The sequence below is a fragment of the Rattus norvegicus genome, chromosome 1, assembly GCF_036323735.1.
Source record: "Rattus norvegicus strain BN/NHsdMcwi chromosome 1, GRCr8, whole genome shotgun sequence".
NCBI classification, from domain to species: Eukaryota; Metazoa; Chordata; class Mammalia; order Rodentia; family Muridae; genus Rattus; species Rattus norvegicus.
Window position 1 is genome coordinate 175,026,798 of NC_086019.1, and position 16,423 is coordinate 175,043,220.

Here is a 16,423-nt window from a genome sequence, read left to right on the forward strand (position 1 = left end):
AGAGTCTTTATGATGATCATCAAATTTACAATTTAAATTGCTCCCTCTCCATCAATAGAGGACTGGCATCCTAATAGAGATGGGACAGTTGGGCATGAGAGACAGGCATGTACAAGTTAGATAATATGAAGACAGAGAGAAGAGAGGTGTTTACTTGCCAAGGAACACTTATCAGAGCCTCCAGAAGCTGGGAGAGAGGCACAGAGCAGATTCCCTTTTGGCCTTCATTTTGAACTCCCAGGCTTTAGAAGAGTAAAGTGCTACTTTCCTGGTAAGCTACTTCAGAGTATGGCATTGTGTTATAGAGGCCTTAAGAAGCCATTACTTCCTAATTCAAGGAGGGAGCCTAACAGGCCTCAGGACTGGATACAAGCAAGCAAGTGCCATGGGGGAGGGGCAGTGGGTAGCCTGGAGAGTAGACTTGGTGACTTCAGGAGAAGGTGGTATAGATTAGAGTCTGTCAGTGGATGGCACCCAGGACTCAAATAACACCTGAGGAGAAACCTGTCCCAGGCAACAGCTCATACAGAGGAAGAAGGGAAGGGCCTGTCCTGAGGGTGGGAACCTGAGGGTCCAGTGCCCTACTCTGAGGCTGGCACATGCCTTATGGATAGCATAGTGCTTAAGATCCTGACCTCAGGGCTGGAGAGATGGCTCAGTGCTTAAGGGCACTGACTGTTCTTCCAGAGGTCCTGAGTTCAAATCCCAGCAACCACATGGTGGCTCACAACCATCTGTAATGGGATCCGATGCCCTCTTCTGGTGTGTGTGAAGACAGCTACAGTGTACTCATATATAGTAAATAAATAGATCTTAAAAAAAAAATCATGACCTCAGCACCACAGAATCTGACCTTATTAGGTAATGGAGTCTTTATGAATTGCATCAAATTTCATGGTCTGCAGGGTTTTAAAGTTATTTTTCTCAAGAACGTGAAGAAGAAAGAGCACTGAGGACACACATTAAGCTACCAGACGCCAACTCCAGGGGAGCCGGGCCCAGCTCACTCCAGGGAACCAAATGACTGTGAAGACTTTTCTTAATCAATAATATTTTATTGCCAGTTATAAATATTTTCCATTTGTCCCCTATTTACAATTGTAAAATAGTTCAGGATATTGTACCCTCACCCACCTCTCTGCATCTCTCTATAAACTCCATGAAAATCGAATAGGAAATAAAAAGCTCTTTTGTGGGGGAGGCCACCCACTTGGCTCCCCCTCTCAGACTCCTGGCAGCCCCACGTGACAGCAGGCAGCAATTGCAGCTGATGCTACACAGTAGCAAAGCAGTGGCTGGTGGTGTCTGTGAAGGGTCAGGACACCAGGCTCCTCAGGACATTGGTGATAGTCCAGTGTTGTCCCGAGCACTTCTGCAGCACCAGCTGGAAACCAAACTCCATGTCGCTGTTTTCTTGCAGCTCCAGGCAGCGCTTGGACTTGCGGTTCTGGATGGAGCCTCCCTAGGAGCCAGACAGACAGAACATCAGAGGCCATAGAGGTAGCCGGGTGGATCCAAAGAGCCCCATGCTGGGGAGTAGCTTTGCCAGTTTGGATGGCTTGGGAACTGGCATTCCCATGACCTCAGACTCCCTCAGCTGCTATGTACTGATGTCCAAAGCTTAGCTGTGTGCTTCAGTGAGACCCTAGCCTAGCTCTTTGTAGAGTAGAGCCATCCCTACTTCAACTTCCACCTAACATTTGGAGTTGTGGCACACGGCCTGGCTCCTGTAGCTAGCTTAGGGAGCTGGCCCCTGCTCTGAGAAATCTCATTCTTAGGGCCTCTATATGATCACCTTGCATCTGAGCACCTCTCAGCTGATGGACTTCTTGCTCCTAAGACCCTCCCAAGGACCATGAAAGTTGTTAGTGTTGGTCTCAAGAAAACATGTCCTGAGATACTGTCTATTTGGCCATTGGGCTCTCAAGTCCTGAGCGTTCCTGGATCTCCCATACTACTGATACTCTGGAAAATTTTGTAGTTACAAATACTGTTTATGTCCAAGCGGTGTTCCCAAAATCATCTGTATAGCAGCCCAGCTGAGGTGCTGCAGGGGTAGCGGCCTCAGGGACTACTGGTTGTGAGCCTGCTGAGAGCCTGGGATGTTTTAGGATCTGCCATCACCTTGGTTGTCCTCAGCTGGAATTGGGTTTTAAGCAGTCAGAGTTGCTTGAGAGATGATGATCCCAAGAGTAGGCACCATCTGCCAGACTCACCTAGCACAAGAAACCCACTCATCCCATGTTCCCCATCTTGGCGGTAACCAGGTGTTTGTGTGGGAAACTCAAGCAATTTCCCACACTCATTGACTCCTCATCCAGTCAGGTGCCAACGACTGTCAATTCTACTTCCCTCGTGCCTTGTGACTATCCCAAATCCCTCTTCCATCATGGCTTAGGCCCCTGTCATCTGATTCCTTCACAATCCTAATGATTGATGACCATGTTGATATGTCAAAAACACCCCAGTGCTTAAGCCATCATGGCTTAGGGCTGCTTATCTCTCCAGCCTCCTCATCTCCATTCCTTTCCTGGCCCTGCACTGTACCCCAGCTTCTTCCAGGCTTCTGGCCTATGAGCATCTCAGTGTCTGGGCCTCCACTACCCAGTTCTGTGGCAGGTTGAGCCACAGCCACACCTCAAAACCCAGATCCTGTCCACCTTCTACCCAGGATTCCAGCTACCTCCTCCAGGGTACCTAGCTGGCATGGTGTTTTTACCCTATGCTGTCTCTAGTTCATGCCAAGAAGTGCACTGTGTGAAGGAACCAACCTCTCCAGTAAGGAACTCCTTCCAAGGTGGCCACAGCCATCCCCATGGCAACCAAATGCCAAACTCTCCAGAGAACATGAAGACATACTTCTCAGGTCTACCTAGGAAATGGCTTGTATCTATTATAGTCGGACATGTGTACTCCATGACCTAACAATTCCATGCCTGGGCTGACATCAAATTGGAATGTGTGCATGAAAGACACATACTTAAACGCTTTTGGAGACAGCCCAACGTCCATCAAGAAAAGATGGATAAATAACTCACAGTCTATTTATAAGTGGAATGCAATATGGCAATGAAAACTAGACTAAACTCACATGTACAGTGTTGAGCTAAAGAAGCCAGACAAATAATGAATATAATTGTCTGATAAACTTCCCACTGGACTGAGTAAAACAGAGATCTTAAAGCCAGGATGGTAGTCGCCTATGGAGATAAAGAGTATAAAGACAGAAGCGGGTAAAGGGGCATCCTGGGATATGGTACCATGCTGCTTCCTGACCTGGGTGTTAGTTTTGCTTTAAATTATTGAGTTGAATGTGTATTTTGTATGCCTTTCTATACATGTGTTAACTTTCAATTAGATAAAAATGTTAAGTGTCCAGAGAGGTAGCTCAGCAGTTAAAAGCTAATCTTCCAGAGGACATGGGTTCCATTCCCAGTCCCCATGGAAGTCACAAATGTTTGTAACTCCAGCTCCAAGGGATTGGATGCCCTCTTCCAGCCTACCAGGACCAAGCTTGCATGAGATACACAGACATGCAGGAAAAACACTTACACACACAAAATAAAAATAAATATATCTTTAGGAGAAACAAATATTTAAAAAAAAAACCCTTCTAGCTCCCCTAGAAAATACTTTAGAGCAGGTAAAGGAGGCAGGGAATGAGGAGTTGGAGGTAGAGAGTGTAGGCTGTGGGCATGCGAGTGTCCAGGAGGGGGACGGATTAATCATTCCTGTTGGGTAGGTGACAGCCCAGCACATCACACAAGTCATGCTATGAGCATGCAGGTGACTAGCATGGGCCCTTCCCCCTGCATTCTACCCTATGCCCAGGCCCTCTGCTTGGGAGAACTATAACTCACCATCTCAAGAGCAGAGAAACAACTGAACCACAGGTACAGGGTCTGAGGTCAGAGGAGGGATTGTCTCCCAAACCCCCATGCTACAAGATGCTTTGCAGACCAGCCTTCTCTTTTATTCCCAGACTGAATGGCCTCTGTACTCAGCTATAGCGCCACAGGCCTTTCCACTTTGCCTGGCTCCTCTAGGGAGGAAAAATATCCCCTTCCCACAGCTTTTTCCTCACAGCCACCTTTCTCAGAGCATCCCATGGACTAACTCTTGGTCAGAGTATGTCTAGGGGCTTCACTCAGGCCTGCTCTTTTTCACATTTTCCCTTCCATGATTTTCCACAGTCCACTTCCCTAGTGCCTCGTGCAACAACCTTGCATTAATTCTCCACTCTGGCTCTTTGAATAAGGGCCAGTTAGCTCTCGCTGATCAGAATAAGGTCGGGCTGCCTCACACTGGACAATAAGGCTTCTTCAACATGGCCCAGAATTGGCACTTTTGTGGTCACACCTTGCTCCTTCAAACTGTCCTCATTGAACTTGTTGTCTCCCTTAAGTCACCATCTTGTCCTTCAAAGACTGGACTTTGGGGGCCCAGAAGCATCCAGAAACACTTGCTGTAAACAAGGCCAGCTCCCAGTACTGCCAGCCCCAATTCTCACAGCATCTGTGTAAATCTTGTGGCCCCTGAACCTGAGCGTGTCTGTTGTCCCATGACAGGCTGAGCTCTATTATTGGTTCATAGTTCTAATGTGGTACGGTGGTCTGTGGTCAGCTGCTCTCATCGCTTCACCTCAGGAGTCAGGCTGTCTGCCCCACCCCTGGAGGTGGGGATAGAGCTCAGGAAAGGAATCAGGACCAGCCCAGCTAAGTCCAAGGTCTGTCTTATTTTAGGCCTGAGGCAGAGACTGGAGAGCACTGATCTCAGAGCTTCTCAATTCTGCTCTGTTTCTGCTGCAGAGACTTGGGCAAACCTCCCTCCCCCCTTTCCCTCTCTTTACTTGTCCTCAGGGCTAAGGAATTATTTTTGGGAGGTTAAGCAGATGGGCAGATGGGAGACCTGTTTCTCAGCTGTAATAGAACACATACACACATGAGGCTGCTCAGGGCATCAGCATGGGAGAGGGGTCATGGAAATGGGGCTGCACCAAGCTCCATCCATTATGTTGCAGATTTTGGCTTCTCAGCACATCTCTGGGGCCAAAAGCAGGTCCTGCCAACCGTGAGGCTGGGCTGCTTCACATCTCCCAGCCCCCTACCCCCAGGCTTTGACTTTGAACACTGTGGAAGAGAGACAACTACAGCCTTTCCTTTCCTGATAGCCCCTCCTGTCCTTCAGACCTTCCTTGTGCACCTTCTGAAGGCAAGAGAGTGAAGAAGGAGTAGAAGAGTCTCCTTCAGAGATGTAAGGCTGACATTTCCCAGCCCCTGACCTGCCCCAACCCAACCCATTCTCTTAGCACCCTGCAGACAGCCCACATGTGATTATGAGATAGAAAAAGCCAGCGTGCCCTTCCAGAAGGGTGTGGAAGAAATGGTACAGGACCAAGGGCAGGAATGGGGTGAGTAGAGGGGTCACCACTTGACTGCTTGACTTGGCTGTGTATGAGGCCAGGAGCTCTCTCCTCCTCCTCAGCAGAAAGAGCTCTGTGAGCAATGTGAGCAGCCCCCAACGCTTCCGGGAACCATGCTTGGGGGATGGGACACAGCCCCGCTGTGCTGTTTTTGCTGGTAGAGCTAACACCAGCCTTGGGCACTGACCTCCTCCTCAGAACATGGATTCTCTCATGGAACAAAGGCCAGGCTTTTTCTTACCACTCACCAGGCTTGCAATGAAGCCTCCATTCCTTCTCCTCATAGCTTCCACACACCAGGAAGCAGCCTGGGATTTGTGTCTTGACCTGTAGAGTCTGCACTGGAACTAAAGTTATTTGCCATTTTCCTGGTACCTTTGCTCTTGTGCTCCCTGAATAATGTTATGAGTTTCTTACAACACCTTCACCTCCCAGAGGGATGAGACAGTAGGAGCCCTCACAGGCTGGGAGACTTTTCCAAGATTCCACATAGAGGGCAGCTGGGGCCCCAGGGAACCTTCTCCATTCCCTGTTCTCCACTAGGTGATTAACTAGCAAACCCTACCACCACCATCACTACCCCGCCCCCATCATGCCTCTCTCTGAGGTAGTAGCTAGACTGACAGTACTCAGTGCTGGAATAGAGGAAGGGGTCTCAGTGAATTCAAGGAGGTTTGGTCTGCTCCCTTTGAAGCTCCTCTGAAAGGACATTATTCATACATCCTTCCAGCCACTGCCAAATATTTAATGAGGGTCATACACACTTCCCAGCTGCTGCAATATATGCATGACTGAAAAAGAGAAGGTTTTTTTTGTTTTGTTTTGTTTTGTTTTTTTGTTTTTTGTTTGTTCTTGTGGCAACTGTGCATTTGAGGGAGAGTTGGCAGCAAATTCCAGCAAGAAGAGGAGCTCATGGGGCTATGCCCCAAATCATGGGGCTCAGCAGGAGACTCGGGCAAACTGGAGAGCAGGAGATGGCTGCCAGGTGACAGAGGTGGTCAGGGAGATCCTCTACTAAAGGTGAGCCCCGAGCAGAAACGTGGGGGAAGAGAGATGGCTCTCCAGGGGCCGATCCTGGGTCCTAATGAAAAGCTCCAGAGGCAGGAATGGGCTTGGGGTGAACTTTTATACAAAGGCAGAGCAAGCATTGGTTAAAGGGAGGAGGTGAGGCACAAGGAGTGAGGGCGGGGTGCCTGAACCCTGGCTTTCCACCTCAGAGGCAGAGCTAACACTTCCTAGGTCTAATCTACATGCTGAGCAGGCCGCTCTGGGTTCTGGGATGGGCTAAGTGGGAAGAAAGGAAGGAAGGATGCTGGGATATGTGCTAGCTGACACTTGTCCCATGCCCCCGGCTCAGCCTGCCATTCTAGGCCAGTTTCTTGGCTCTGGAGCTGGGGCTGGACGCTGAGATCTGAGCCTTTCTTTCCCCACGTAGGGCCCTGCTGCTTGTTTGGTTTACCAGTCCAGTCGTCAAAATTATTTGTGTAATACTAACAACTACGGGACCTACAAACACACAATACTTTTAATTAAAGAATTTAAATAAGGGCAATTAAACCTGGCAGGAGAGAAACCGCAGCACACAGAGGGCTTAATTGGAATGGAAACCAAATTAAATATGGAAGAAGCCATTAAAAACCATAGCGGAAGTTGAATGTATAGGACGAAGAATACTAATAACAGTTCCTCGAGTCAGTCCCTGCTGTTGTCTCATTTTTCCTTTCAGGAAACTTTTTCCTGAAGGAGTGACTACAAAAGGCCCAAGCAGACACAAGGAAGAAATGACTCTCAGGCCTTGGTCACGTGACCCAGGGAGTGACAATGTGACCTGGGGAATGGCTGAGCCATTCTGGGCTTCTATCATCTTATTTACCATCTTGGATCACTCAAGATCTTAGCACAGAATGACTATGGATACTGGAACACATGGAAGTCATCATCCATGCAACCCTCAGGCCCAGACCTCTCTACCATAGTTTCCACATGTATATGTCGGACGGTGGCTAGGTGTGGGTCAGATAGCATTAAACCATCCTCACCCTACTTGGGAGGTGCATGCTGGGGTGTCTTCCTCACTGTAGCTCTGAAAGGTAGAGATGGAGTTTTTTATTATTATTTCATAAAACTAGAGACTGACTAGAGAGCTGGCTCAGAGCCTCGTGGATAGCAAGTGCTGTGACCAGGATCGTCCGCTGGAGAAGAGAATTACCAGAGTGCTCGGGAAACTCAACCATTACCCCGCTTTCAGATTCAATAGGTCTCAGACATGGCCTGAAAATGTCCCAAGTGTTGTCTTAATGGCAGTGCTGGTATGGGTCCAGCTTTCAAGGATCAACTGCATCTGCGACCTGTTTAGGAAAGGCCTGCTTGCGTCCGTGAACAAGAGCTTCTGGGAGACCTTGACTGGTTTTCCTTGTAGTAGGATGTACATCTGAAGTCCTAGATCCTGGATTCATAGGCTTCAGCTTCCCTGGGAGCTCGTACTCCACCTTCCTTGCTAATGAATTTTCCAAAAGGCAAGCAGCCCTATGGGTTCTGGGCTTTAAGCTCAGAGAGTTGAGAAGTTTCTGGGTTAAGTACTTAATGATTGGTAATCAAATACTTCAAAGCTTGGGCAGGACTAGCTACAGAAACCCCAAGATTAGGTGTTTTGTAAAGTAAAGCGTTCTTTGTGGTAGTATGAATATTCAACACATACTGTGTTCAATATGCACTCCAGTGTTTTCTTTCTTCAAGGGGCTCATCGAAGCCTAAGCTGGATTCTGCCTTGGACTTGCTGTGTGAGGCCACTGACTGAAGATGGGGATTTGCAACACCAAGTAAGCAAGGACAGGTAGAAAGGAGTCCAAAGACACAAGTGGCTGGAGAGCTGGCCAAGATGGCTGTGATTCTGTCCATTCACACATGCCTGACCCAGCAGGGAGACCCCAGCCTCAAATTCCCACTAACAGGTTTAGACAAAGACAGAGCCATCCTGTTGTATGGACTCTTGAGACAGTATCCCCTGTGTCTGACTTCTAACAGTTACTTAACTTGTCTGTGCCTCAGTTTCCTCATCTCTGCAGGTGCCTCATAGCCCTGACATGGTCTCAAAGCATTACTTATAAAAGGTTAGCACAGTGCCCGGCATGTTATAAATGCTACATAAATATTTGATTTGTTTTACCATCCCATGCAGTTCTGGGGAGCTGAGCAATCACATCTGCCCCTGGCCCTGATCACTGCAGGAAGAGAAGGAAGAAGAAACTGCTGATTGCTCTAATTTTAAAAATAACTAAGAAAGCAGGCTCTAAACAAAGCGTCAGTCGCTGGGAACTGGACAGTCGCACTCACACCCTTTCCTATGACCTAGAAATAAAAAGATGTTTTATCCCAGAGCCATAATGAAACACCCGATTACAGCCCTTTCTTTTCAGCACAAAAGGTTCTCAAGGCTGGACATGCTGACGGTGCTCTTGGCGGAGCTGGGGAAAGTCCAGGGCTCTGCCTCGCCTGAGTGGAGGATGCTTGGGCAAGGTTGGAAGCGCCTCTGGGGAAATGTGCCTGCAGATAGCTTTTGTTTTTTACAGCAGAATATTTGTCTCATGTCAGGTTATCACATTAGACCCTGGAAGGCAGCACCAACTGGGGTGAGCTGGGCTCTGGGCTCTCCCTAGACATCTTCTCACGCTCCCTAAAAGTCCTCTTTCCTGGCACCAACAGACACCTTTGCTCTTATTGAAGGTCCTTCCAAGACTGCAGCAAGTCAGGGCTATCGGTGAGCCTTCCTCCACCTAACCTCAGATTCTCAGCCACATCAATACTTCCACAAAGAACTGACAGTTGGGGGTGGCTAACATAAAGTACAAGTTACAGAGCCTGACAAAATTCCCGCTTTCAAAACATATTCAAACCAATTTGTATTCTGCTCCGTGGACTATGAACATCTGCTTAATACAAATGATTTCTTCCACAACACTTACAAATCTGGTTATAGGAAGAATCTCAATCTCTCTCTCTCTCTCTCTCTCTCTCTCTCTCTCTCTCTCTCTCTTTCTCTCTCTCAAACACACACACACACACACACACACACACACACACACAGATATAAAATGTGTTTTGCATGCTTCTAAGGATAGTAAACAAGGCCAATGAAAGTAAGCTTTGTTTATCTTTAGGCACACATCTAGTTCAAGATCTGGTAATCAGGAGTCCTCTAAGAGTCATACATTTATTTTAAAGGGCCCTTTCATTTGATCAACAGCACACTGTATGTCTGTACTGGTTATAATTTGTCAACTTGACCTAAACATACATAGGAAGAAGTAATCTCAACTGAGAAATTGCCCCCATTACATTGACCTGTAGACAAGTCCATGGGGCATTTTCTTGATTAATGGTCAATATGGGAAGGCCTAGTCTAAAGTGGATAGTGCTACCACCAGACAGGTAGTCGTGGTCTGTATAAGAAAGCAGACTGGACAAACCACGAGGGACAAGCCAGTAAGCAGCATTCATTGGTTGCCTCTGCATCAATATTTGCTTCTAGTTCCCACTTGAGTTCCTGCCCTCACTTCACTCAGTGATGGGCTATGATAAAGCCCTGTAAGCCAAATTAACCTTTTCCTCCCCAGATTGCTTTTGGTGGGTGTTTTATCATAGCAGTAGAGAGGCACAGTAGGACAGTGTGCATTCTGTCCCAGGCTTTCTGTCTCTGGTGGAGATGCCTAAAGTGTGAGAGACATTCCTGTTGTCCACGCTTCCAGACACTTGAAGAGAGTAGCCCAGGGTAGACTGCCACCATTCCATCAGGCAACAGCCACCATTCCATCATGTAAAGGGGGGCCCACAAAATGTGATGACGACCCTCATTTAAGTTTGGCTTATTCTCAGTGTGCAGTGTTTTGCTTTGGGCTGGCCCAGTGGGACTTGTAGATTTCACACAAGCTCAAGGTCTCCAATCTAACTTACGTAGCGTAGACCAGTAGAGCTTCAGGTCTGGGAAGGTGTGAAAACCATCCAGTTCAACTTCTGTGGATCCCAATGCCTGACCCCTCAGGGATCCACCAACCCCCTGGACAACTCTAACCCTGGCTCTTGATTTTCCCTCTCTGATCTGCAGAGCTTCATGGGAGAAGCCTGCTCCTCTCCACACTTGTCAGTCCGAGATTCCAGAATGAGGAATTCAGAGCCATCTTTCTGGTCTTCAGCATGCCCGTCCCATTCATTGCCATTCACAAGCACATGGGGGCTGTGGGGGAGAAGGAACTTAGAGGACACGTGTCACAGCAGCCTTCTCGGGAGTCCCAGCAATATCTCAGAGGAGACTCTAGCACTGGGTTAACTATTGAAAGCCACAGAGGGGGTCAGGGTCAGGTGGCCTTGACAGACCATTCTTTGCTCTACTATGTCCTAGTGACATAGTGTCTGCCACTTCCTTCTCCTTCTCCTGGTCCACAGGTCACCGAAACACCTCTTTCACTAATGCGATACCCCGGAGTTTTAGAATGTCCTTCAAATCCTAGGCTGGAGAGAACTCTCAGAAGACTGAAAGTTGTACACTTAATTAATAGGAATTTATAATACCAGGGGATAGGCAGTTTGGGGATTTCTTTAATGGGGAGGGGAATTAGAAGTTAAAAAATGCATAGAAAATAACAAACATCTACCATTTCCTGTGTTAGGGAGGTTTCAGTGTGTGGATAGACGTGCTGAGGAGAGGAGTCACCTTACCAATTGCTCTTCAGATCCAGAGCTAGGGGACATTATGGATTATTAATATATCCCACCTCTGCCCCTGCCCAGCCACTATCACTAATTCATCACTGTGACTCACAGAGCACTGATATGTCTCACAAAGTTCTCCCAACTGCTCTCTCCATGGGTACCAAATCCTCTCACTTATCCTGGGATAATGGAACAGCCTCTTCCTTACCTGAACCCCTGCCTCTAGCCTCTTTTCTTCTCCCCCACCGAGCTGCCATGGGTATCTTCCAGATCTCACCAGGGATCCTGCTATGGCTTAGACAAGGTTTGTCCTCTTGCAGTGACATCTGTGTCCTGGCCATGATAGTGTGGCAGTGATGGGGACTTTAAGAGGTGGGGCCTGTTTGCAGGGCGTTAGGTCACCTAGTGTTACTTTCATGAAAATGTGTTAATCCTAAAGGTAACCTGAGTTCCATTTTATTGTGAGTTTCCATCTCTAGCTATGGTGATGCCACCTTTCAGGAGACCATTGATAGAGCAGAGGGGACCTGGAACTGTGAATTCAACAATCCGTACTTGCTATAGTAATGGAAATGAACCATCATAGCTTAAGCACTTCCCTAAACCCTCCCTTTGCTTGGTGATATCTAAATTAGGGCGTGGCTTTCTTATAAACACACACACACACACACACACACACACACACACACACACACCTCCACCACACTCTAAACTCTACCCGAGCCACACGGCAGATAGATCTTCCGAAAGGATGCTCAGCTTTGTTATGTCTTTGCCTAGGTGCTTCTGTTTGGGGAGCACACTTCCCTTCTGACATCTAGGAACTGTTTCTGTAAGCTTTCAACAGCCAGATCAAACGAGTCACACACACGAGTCCATCCTTGAGTTCCACACATGGAGCCAGTCACCCGGGGCTTCCAGAGCTCCGCACAGCCCTTGGTTTCTGCACTCATCGGCCTGTTTTGTTGTGTGTTTACACGCCCACAAACTCCTCGAGGGCAGAGGCCATGTCTGATTCATGTCTGCATCCCCCCTGCCAAGCCCCCATGCTCAATAAATGTTTGATGAACGACTGAAGGAAAGAATGTTCATCATCAGAAAATTGCTCATCAGAGCCCTGTACATCAGTGTTGCCAGGAGATGTTTTCATCAAAAGTGGTTTCAGAATGTCAGCGTCTCAGTTCAGCCAGAAGCATTGGAAATTCAGAAGGGCTTGTAGAGGTTAGAGGGAGCACACACTATTTGTTAAACAGAAAAGCAAGGTATGAGATGGAACAGAGATACGCAAATGCGAGCGCGCACGCGTGTGTGTGTGTGTGTGTGTGTGTGTGTGTGTGTGTGTGTGTGTGTGTGTGTGTAGGACCTAAGAGAATATCACTGATTTATTTGTAAATTAATTTAGGGTGTCTGTGACGTTTAAATGTGGTCCTCAGGAGAGTAAATAATGCATATTTTGAAACTAGAAAAGAGATTCCAAATGCACCCTGAGAAATCTCCTTCCTGCTCAGCTTCTGCAACAGAACATTCTAGTTGGTCGGGTCACTGCATAATTTGCAAAGATTAAAATATGTTACAAGAAATTTAGCCTGAGCACAAGATGATGTATGTGTGATGTGTGATGTGATGTGTGTGTGTATGTGTCTGTGTGTGTGTCTGTATGTGTGTGTGTATGTGTGTGTATGTGTGTGTATGTGTGTGTATGTGTGTGTATGTGTGTGTATGTGTATGTGTATGTGTGTATGTGTGTGTATGTGTGTATATGTGTGTGTATATGTGTGTATGTGTGTGTATGTGTGTGTATGTGTGTATATGTGTGTGTATATGTGTGTGTATGTGTATGTGTGATGTGATGTGTGTGTATATGTGTGTATGTGTGTGTGTATGTGTATATGTGTGTGTATGTGTGTGTATGTGTGTATGTGTATGTATGATGTGATGTGTGTGTATATGTGTGTGTATGTGTGTGTATGTGTGTGTATGTGTATATGTGTGTGTATGTGTGTGTGTATGTGTGTGTGTATGTGTGTGTGTATGTGTGTATATGTGTGTGTATGTGTGTGTATGTGTGTGTATGTGTGTGTGTGTGTGAGTGTGTGTATGTGTGACAGGGCCTCTCACTGACCCTGGTGCTCATCCATTCAGCTGGCTGGCTAGTCTCCCAGCTCTGGGATTACAAGCCTGCACCATCACACTCATTAGCTTGTGTATTTTTATGTGGGAACTGAGTATGGAACTTAGGTCTTTGCACTTGTGAGGCAAGTGTTTTACTGACCAAGCTATCTCCCAGGCTTAAGCACAAGACTTTGAATCATGTAAGAGGCTCCAGGCTTCCTTTGGCCTTGTGAGCAGTAACCTTTGTCAATGAGCAGTGGATGGATGGACTCCAGGTCTCCTGATAAGTATCGATCATTGTACATCAAACAAAAATTGCACATCTAGTTATTATTGGATAGTGAATGAGAAGGGTCTGTTCTGAGTTTGCAAACTAGGGATTTAGAGATATTACTTCCAAACAGTTCTATCCGGTTGAGGGATCAAAGATGTGGTTGTCAGAGTACCTGGGGAGTTTTAATTAGACATTTGCTAAAGTGGCGAAAACTGCCTGGCCCCCAGAGTGCTACACAGCGGCACTGTCTGCTTGGCTGGTCAGTGAGTCCATTCAGGTAGGAATCCTGTGGGGATACCTGTTCAAGACTACATTCTGAAATGGAGAAAGGAGAGACCTCAGTGTGAGATAGTTTTGTCTTGAGGTTGAGGCTCACAAACAAACAGAGCTGTCCACCTGCTGTTTCTAGAGTTGCTTTTCAAGGACTAATCTCAGAGGAAAGGTAAAACAAGAATAGTCACATTTGTGTGATGCCAAGTCCCCAGAGCCCAGGACACCCTTCTGGCCTGTGACTCCGATAGGTTATGGAAAGTGAGCCTCAAAGCAGCTGTCTCCATGCCTTCAGGGAGGCAGGCACACGCTCACCCACATTGGGGCTCAGCCACACCTGTAAACACAATTAATCCAAGGATAAAAGTCTGAAACCCTTGGGTCAGCTTCAGATGCTGCCTGGGGAGTGGCCTTGCAGTAGGCTAGAATCTCAAGGGCCCCCCAAGGGCCCCCAAGGTCACGGTGGAGAGGGAGTTGAGAATATCTAACTTTCAGACTGAATTTCAGTCTCCTGCTAACTCTTCATCCTGTCTCTTTACTTTTCTTGAAACTTCTAATCCAGCTCCTTGGTCTCCAGCAGAGGGGGCTTTTGAAAGTCCAGACCTAAATGTGTCCTGGGCCTATACAGCCTTCCATTTCCTGGTAGCCTCCACGATGAGGCCCAGTGTCTCTTCCACTTTGCTTCGGCAACTCCCCACTGTGCAGTCCAGGATCAGGCCACGCTCACTGGAGAATTGGCTCGGCGTAGGTTTTGATGACTCACCTTCTGGTTTCTGCTGTTTCATGCTATTTCCTCTATCAGATAGAACACTTGCAATGTTCCAGTACCCTAGCCACCAGTCCTGTTCCACTCCGGTTTCCTAACATCCTGAACCATTCTAAGCCAAACTTAGGGGCCCAGCAGGCCTAGCAGAATGCAGCAGGAGTGGCTTCCATAGACTGGTATGACTGTCAATGGCCCTGAAGTTTCAGGCATGAATCTGTTTTCATCCTACCAAAGTCAGCCCCACCCACTTCCCCAGGGAACACATTCCCCCGACTTTGTCCCTCAACCTGTAAGCTTGCTTTGTTCTTGGCTTGCGACAGGAAACCATAGCTATATTTTCCACACCCATCCAGACCTCAAAACCTTCCTCAACCACAACATGCTGAGCCTCTTCTGCCTGTGAACTTGAAGGAAGGAAGGCCCATTCTGTGTCCCTCTGGGACACATGGCTAGCAGAGGGCAGGGACAAGTGTCTTGCCAGGTATAGTGCTCCTGAGCAGCCACAGAGCATGCCTGGGGAACTTAGGGTTTCAATAGGATACAAAGTAGGAAGAAACAAATGTCACACCCCGGTCCCAACACTAGCCATCCAGGGGGCCACTTCCAATGCCATGCTGCGATTAGAAGTATAAAAGGGAATTTTGGGGTGTTTTATGAGCAGCAACGGGCATGGTGCATATGCTAGCTGCTGTTCCTACTGGAAGCGAAGCATGACGATGGTTGGCAAGGCGCCATGATGGGAACTAACAAACTCTCTTGCCCTTGCTTCTTTTCATTGAATCCTTCATACTTTGCAGGCCTACCTGGCCTGTACCCAGAGTTGCCAAAGCACCCTCTACCTGCCTGTGATAACTCACTTGGTTTCCTATAAACTACCTCCCTGCCCACTTTCCTGGCTCTGGCTCTCATTCCTAGTCGATAACTGGCCCTTAAATCTATGACCTTGACTTGAGCTTGCTGTTTAGAACTGACCTCCACTACTTGTTTGAGACAAGGAAGGTGCTCTTGAAAACCCAGACGACAGGCAAAAGATACCTAGTACTCACAGAGTATGATACATCTCCCATTACCAGCACCCTCCATCCCCATGCAGGGAACAATAATTCGATCAAAGTCGGCCCCACCCAGGCCAACATCTTTCTTCCTTGTGGTAGAAGCAAGGAGCTGGAAGGTTTGAATGATGGGCTTCAGTTACTTAGTCTCCTGAATGTTGATAGTCCCTCCTGCCCTCCCCTGACTCTGTTCAGGCCCCCCAGGTTCCCTAGAGTTCTAGGACTATATGGGCTCCCTCACATCCTGTAACAATCATCCACCTTGCCATCTAGAAGGCCAGCACTCCCATCCTTGGCAGAAACTGACCCTAAAAGCAGACTTCCTGTGTTGGGGAGCTAATGGGGGTCAGAGTCCATTGAAAACTTGGTGTTTGAATCCTGGGATGCGATTCCACAATGAGAGACACAGTGGCCAAGGAAAGGTAAAAAGTTAAATAATTGATAGTGACCAGGGAAAGGAAACTCCATGGTCGCTGATATGGGGATTGCAAACGGTCCAGACACTGCCCTGAGGAGGAGCCTCATCTCTGCAGTGACTTTTACCTGGGAGAACTGCCAGTGCAGCTTCATCCTCTTGGCCTTGGCGTAGCTGCACTCGATGAGTCGTGGCCGGCTGTTGACGTCCACCAGACACCGGTTGTCATCGTCATCAATAGTGGGACTCAGGACACCCACGTGGATCTGCTGGCTGCTCGTGTAGTACACATTCTGGGGGTGAAGAGAATCAAGGAAAAGTCAAATGTCAATAGCCAGAGAAATGGAGGTAAGTTCCCATTGTGACCAGCGAGCTGGCAAAGAGTCCTTGGTGAGGAGAGATCCCT

The 16,423-nt window shown here is 47.7% G+C and overlaps 1 protein-coding gene across 1 annotated transcript in view; it reads right to left on the minus strand.

The window, feature by feature from the left end:
* Window positions 1–1,034: 1,034 nt before the first annotated feature.
* Window positions 1,035–16,423, minus strand: part of Galnt18 (polypeptide N-acetylgalactosaminyltransferase 18) — a 311,052-nt gene continuing 295,663 nt past the window's right edge. The window contains 2 exon segments of the mRNA NM_001079884.1: window positions 1,035–1,462; window positions 16,146–16,310. Coding sequence (NP_001073353.1) covers window positions 1,316–1,462; window positions 16,146–16,310 — 312 coding nt within the window. The 3' untranslated portion in view covers window positions 1,035–1,315.